General features: G+C 43.1%; 1 protein-coding gene across 8 annotated transcripts in view; it reads left to right on the plus strand.

Moving 5' to 3' along the window:
* Window positions 1-4,243, plus strand: part of LOC110987212 (protein dawdle-like) — a 24,440-nt gene extending 20,197 nt beyond the window's left edge. For 3 of the 8 annotated variants that reach the window (XM_087143914.1, XM_022249747.2, XM_087143915.1), the window contains 3 exons: window positions 832-1,487; window positions 2,108-2,310; window positions 3,198-4,243. In XM_087143914.1, the coding sequence (XP_087000040.1) occupies window positions 995-1,487; window positions 2,108-2,310; window positions 3,198-3,764 (1,263 nt within the window). In that variant the 5' untranslated portion in view covers window positions 832-994 and the 3' untranslated portion in view covers window positions 3,765-4,243. The remainder of the gene's footprint in view (window positions 1-831; window positions 1,488-2,107; window positions 2,311-3,197) is intronic. The other 5 variants (XM_087143918.1, XM_087143919.1, XM_087143920.1 and 2 more) reach the window with 2 other exon arrangements.
* Window positions 4,244-6,692: the final 2,449 nt, after the last annotated feature.

Consider the following 6,692-nt stretch of genomic DNA (forward strand, 5'->3'; position numbering starts at 1 on the left):
TTGGGTTTACAAATGGGGGAAATACTGATGGAATCCTGAAACCTTACAAATGCGAAATATTCGAAAAGTAGGGTAGGAGGAAGAGGGAGGGGTTGGACGCTTTTTGACTGGCAGAAATTTACTTTGAACGAGTTTTGAATCGATGTCGGGTTAGATTGATTTTCTGCATGTAGTGAAAAAATTAATAATAATAGTCAGTTATTATATAGCGCACATTACGAAATGTCTCTATGCGCTTATTACCTTATTATTACAATGGCCCTTGCCCGTATAATAACGCAATACACGTGTTGAAAGGACATCAGAACAATTTGCCTGTGCTAAGCCCCCCCCCCATTATGAATCAGTATGCGGAGTGCCCATTTATTAGATCCCAGTTCGATATGTTATGCATACTGGTTTCTACCATGAACAGCGCCACTTCACGTCACGTTTCAAGCCTCCACCCCATTTGAATTTCCTGCACTACCATTTCCAAATCATAGCCAGTTTTCGAACAACTGTGGCTGGCATTATCGTCTGCATTTCTGTTCCCGAAAAGGGACGTGTACGAAAAGTGACCGATACGAAAATTTGTGATGACGTCAACGAGAAGGAAAACATTTGACCAATCAGTCACTAGATCATTGATACCCAAATATTAATCTAGAGAGTAAGTGGTGGTGACTGGAGTGGGGCGGGTCGATGCTGTTCCGTTAGGCCCTGTTATATTGAAATATTTCTCACATTCCTTTCAACGAAACATAATAATTCTGTCATGACCATTTCATCAAGGTGCCATTGCTATTTCCCGCTGATCAGCCTTGGTGTCACATTTTAATGCACGCTCAGAAATTCCGCACTGCTGTCTTTAAAAGAATGATCCAATTGGCCAGCACTAAGAAAGACCCTACATCATCCTTTGGCGTGGTTCTGTCGAATTTGATGGTCTGACCAGGCACAAGACCAAACCCACAACCGAAGAATAACACCTCAACAACCGCAGCAATATTTAATGACAGTTACCATGGTGGTCGCACCTTTCACCATGTTGTTGTTGCTGATTACCTACAACACTTCTATGGGAAGATGTACAGCTCCTTCTGCCTTGCCAGGAGACAAAAACGCCTCCGCAGAGAACAACTTGTCTGGTTCCCAGCCTACACTCGTCGAAGACGAGCATTCAATCATTTTTACACAAGGGACCTTCTCCCCTTCCAATAGTCCTTCCCCCAGCAGTACAGACTCACCTAACCCCAGCCCCACGGAGAATGTGATCGACGGTTTGTCGGCAAGGGAGAGAGCGTTCCGTATTGCTATGTTGCGGATGCAACTTCAGGAGAAACTCGGCCTGACAGAGCTGTCCCCGGCTTCAGACAAGCCGTATCGAACCCTACCCCTGGCGATCAAGAAGCGACTGATGGACCACCAGCCACCCCAGCGAGACTTACCGAGATATGAACGACCAGCCAGCCAAATTACCGAAGTCTTGTCATACGCTGAAAATTGTAAGCACAAACACAGTTTCTGAACTTAACAGACCAGAATGAATGGTATTACGTGTCCATGGCCACCATCGCAAGTTGGCAAAAAAAGAGCTGCAGAGTTGTTTTTAAAACTGTTGATTATATTCATTATTATTGTTTAGTGCTCAATATTTATCCTGACATGTCGTTCCCCATCAATAGCCCAATCCAGAAAATGAAAGGGATAGAGTGAAAAACTCAATGCGTCGTCTTTTCGTTGTGAATATTCCACAATTTCATATTATCTTAGAATGTAATGTAGCTTTGTAGAGCCAACACCGTTTTTGCAATATCATTTTGAAGTCATTCATAAAAAATGGACAAAAAGTGAAACCTTTAAATTTAATGAGTGTTGACATAACAGAAGACAGAAAAATAGACATAACATAAAACATAAATATTTCGGTTATAATGGTGATGTGGAACTCATGCTTTTAGTTTATCAAAATCTATAGAATTTTGTTTGTTGCATTCCTTAATTTGGATATCTTTGCTTTTGCTCAAGTGAACTACAATTCCAGCTAATCATTTTTCTATTTGTCCCTAAGGTTGGATATAATGACGTCGTATTTTCAATCACTTTTCCTGTGTTAACTCCGCAGATACCAACGATTGCCCCGAGCCGGGATTCTGCTTTCGGTTCCACCTTGTTAGGGATATCATAGGTAAAACCGTCAAGTCCGTTCATCTTTGGCTATTTCTAACCTCGTCTGAAGACTTCAACCGAAGCCCCGCAAGGCGCTTGACAATATGGTTGCTCAATGCAAAGGATACCGGAATCAAACGAGAAGAGTTGGCTACTAAGGTAGGAACTCGCACTTAGGATAACTTAGATAGTGCACGTCAGGTGCGACGACTTCAGTTGAGCCGCAAAACTGTGGTTCACCTGTGTCTGGCTTGTTAATTGTTGTGGTTCTAAAAAGGAGTAGGGTACCGAACACATTATTTCATGACTGTATACACCGCCAATTTGTGCACAGACCTGTCATACAGACACGTATTACAGAATCTTTGGTTTTGCCTGCCAAACCTTTCATGCCTCATTCAAACTAAGAAACGATCCACAACCACTGGAAATAGGTACTACTACAGAAATAGAATCCAGAAACTAGAAAAGTGTGACTTGAACATCCCCCCAAACACACACATTTTGGCCGGGGGACGGGCCAGGGCTGTTTATAGAGAGGTTAGTAGCGTCAACTTCAGACTTGGGAAACAGAATGGCTGTTTATTATATCTGTGCAGTGCAGCATGCAGCTATTTGTGTACTGATTGTCCTTGTGCAGTGACGCATAATCCACTATTTTGGTTCCGACAGTTAAGACACTCATGTCGTAACTCTCTCTTTAAACAGCTTTAGGGTGAGCTATTGAATAGTCCCCCCCCCCGACGTTTTCGTGGTCAGAAAGAACTTAGTGTGGACTGTGACGATTTTTTTCTGACTTCCCAACAACTAAAAAGCCTGAACAAATTTTCAAAACCCACTGCGGCTCTGATGCAAGAATCTGTGGGAATGCAATAATGTCGTAACCATCACAGATGTGTCATAATCGTGTCAGCACCCACCACGCTTTTCAAATTTCCATGGCTTGGCAAGTCATCCCCACCAAACCCCCATCCCCACAAATTTACGCCGCAGGACTTGAGTAGCCGCTTTTAATGAAACATCCTTTCCTTTTCTATAATTTTCAGGTGATGAGCAAACGAGAGGGTTGGTTTCATCTTAAATTACCACGGGAGAAGAATGACTGGAGCTCCACAGAACACCGTCTTCAGCTGACAAACGCTGCTACGGACTTCTTCACCGACTCTTCCCAGGAACCCCTGCAGTTTCCTCCCGTGTCCCTAGCCAGAGATGAGCTGCCAGTACTGGCTGTGGCTGTTGACCCAGACAAACATCATCAAAGACTACGGCGTCAAAGTCAGTGCCAAGGGGACTCAGACACCTGCTGCTTGCAGTATTTCGAGGTGGACCTAAAACAAGTGATGGAGGCGACAATATATCGGCCGAGCACCATTTTTGCCAACTTCTGCCGGGGCAGCTGCCTCCAAGTAAGTAACTTCGCGACAAGCCACGCGTACATGATGCGAAACCAGGCCCTGGCCGAGACGGATGATGATCTTCGTCGATACCTGTCGCCGTGCTGCGTGCCTGCCACATATGAGCCCCCGGTATCTATCCTGTATCGCCTGACTGACGGTACATTCATCCAAAGGCTCGTGAGTGAAATATCGGCCCAGACCTGCGTTTGTAAATAATTAAAAGATTTTTCCTAACCAAACCAAGCAAACTCACCAATTCTGGTGTCTTTTGTGGCCATTAAAACCAGAACATAATTAATGTATGTTGATCACTTCGCTGGTTTCTAATAGCACCAGAGCGGCTTCATTTTATGCGGAAAACAAACAGAAACAAAGCAATTTTTTCCACCATTTATAGAATTACAATTTTTCCATCAAAATGAGCCTATGATCGAATGTCCATTGTAATAATTCAAGTTTACAAAATTGCAACGTTTCTTTTTTGGTATATATTATAAACCGAAATTTATGCTTGGGATTAAATAGTGTTTGATGTTAAGACAGGGGTGGCAAAGTGATTTCAGGTGATGATTTTGTCACAAAATGTAACTTTTGACCAAAGACACAGACTATTAAAAGTCAAAAACAACAGCAGCTCAACTTCCCCTACCGTCTTCCAAGAAATAAAAGTGACATTTCCTAGATTGCAATTGGAATTGTCTTAAGTCTGCATAAAAGTCTCATTTTTGCGTTTCCTCTTGCTCTAAAAGACATATTCAGCACCTTGTTTTTTGTGTCCTTTCTTCTTTGGGGAACCTTGGGTCAGTGTCAGCTCCCCCCCTCCTCACGCGTGATGGGATTGTGTGGGTTATCAGTAATTAGGCAAGTTGGGAAGACCTATGATCCGTGGGGAGATCAGTTGCGGTTCGGAGTATGCTGTTGATTACAGATTTGACGTAATGAATGTTGTTCATATAGGCCCAGGGTTTGATCGTGGAAATTAATACAGAAAGAAATGTCATTCCGACTTGTTAGTTTAATTTTCAAGCAGCACACGTCGTTCGAATATGTCCTTCTGCTTCTTTGCCGTTGCGTCACCGGTCAAATAACAAGAGACCTTGTCTTCATCTGTCACGAAACGACACAGCTGACCCATTAACCCTTACACAGATTTTTACAGCTTTGGAACTGTCCATTGAGTACATAGTTACGCACGAAATGCCGACTTTGCAGACCCCTCCACCCGATCCCCTGTACCCAAGGCGTACGCAGTGGTTCCACCCACCTCTCCCCTATACGCGTGCACACGCATTCCACAATTCTTGAAGACGCTGCTTGTCTTTTTTGTGTCAAGGGTATTGTTGCGGTTTGCTAGTAATGGGCGTTGGCACGGGAGGATAAATGGTGGGGTGGACGGTGGAGGATACTGTGTTTGAATTTCGATGCACAAAAGCTGATTCTGATATTTATTTGTATATGAGGAAGTGCATTGTATAATGAAGATTCATTAAAGGTAAATTTTTGTTTCGCGTACTTTACGCACTAGCTTGAACCCCCCCTGCCCCTTGTACGCATTGTGTACGCAACATCACCAACCTGTGCCCCCTTCATGTATGGACGGCCCCGAATTCATGGCTGTCTGGTCTGTTTCTTTGACTGACTTCGAATCAACAATGTGTTAAGTATTCATCATCTGTTTGGGTCAAGTGCAAAATATAATAGAAACTGTATTTATAGTACTGGAAATATTGATACATACAATATTTAACAATCCAGTTATAAATTGTATGTGTAGATGGTCACACAGACAGACTAAGCGAGAGCGTCTGTCTTTTCCAATATGTCCGTGCATATCCCCACGTCAACCAACACAGGGCAACATCGCGATATATTAGGGTAGATTCTCATATGTAAGATGTTTAAACCATACAGCGAGTGGCGACAATTAGCCCCACCCCTAATATTTGGTTAATACTATTCATATAAATCTGGCCAACAATCCAAACATGAAGCACGTACATGTACATGTACGGGTCCACGTCAATCAGGTACTGCCCCAATTTCGGTGCAGGTATATCCAGATGGCAACGTAAACACATCCAGGAGCCCAGACAGTTAATTTGCACACAATGGGTAATCTGCACACCGTCCAGACGGTACAGGTGGTAGTTCTTAACACCCTCAAGGTAAATTCCTATGGTCGAAAAAAAAATCGCTCTGCCGAGGGATGGTCTTGACAAGGGCAGAGACTTCAAGTTTCACGGCACTCATTGACGTCTTTTTGCAGAGTACCGAACAGTACTGGAATCCATGCAGCGCGTATGTATATGTCCCAATTACTGACTTACTTCTAAATACCTCTCCTTTTTTCTATTATTAACTGTAATTTATATTCTCGAAGTCTGTCTTTTCAATAATTATGCACACTTGTGTGTACTCTACACACTGCAGGTTTGTTGTACCATAGAGAGCAAGAAATATGGGTGTCCAGAATTACAGTTTTCACAAAAATACCATTTTTGATATACCAGAGTATCAAATCGAGATTGCTGACAAATCAGCTGAAAAGGGCAGAGAATTTAGTACGTTGAAAAATATGTCCAGGAGACATTATCAAGTAATTGAATTTATGGTCAGGCAGGACAAGGACATTATGTTTCGCTTCATCAGCATGCGCTACCCTGAAAAGTGAAACTTAAGAAGTGATACTTTCGGCTTATTCACACCTGCTAACATATTTCTTTAAATGAAAGGCTCCAGAATTGGGGAGGGGGGCCATACTGCAGGGCGACAGGTTAGGACGCTCTGCGTGCGTGGAATTATCATGGCCATAGATCGTAGACGTTTAGCCTTGTCACATTATTTTTGTTCAATATCCTCTTTGCTGATGGATTTTCCCCGAATGATCCCAGTACAAGGAGAGTGTGACCAAACGTGCCTCGTGTACACCAATGGCAATGCTGGCACTGTAGTCCAGTCGTCCACCACTGTCGTGTTTCTGGATTCTTCGCTAGACCGTGTACCATCGACGGCCGTTTAAAATTCTACTCTTTCCCCAAACTTCACTAAACGCCAGGGACGTTGAGTGTTTTGTGTGGCATAATTTTATTACCATCTTCAGGCAAAGTTATGGACCTCCAGCTAAAGTGTTGGTTTGGAATTTAC

Source organism: Acanthaster planci, linkage group LG12 (assembly GCF_054643075.1).
Source record: "Acanthaster planci isolate LZ-2023a linkage group LG12, COTS_SCS, whole genome shotgun sequence".
Classification (NCBI taxonomy): domain Eukaryota; kingdom Metazoa; phylum Echinodermata; class Asteroidea; order Valvatida; family Acanthasteridae; genus Acanthaster; species Acanthaster planci.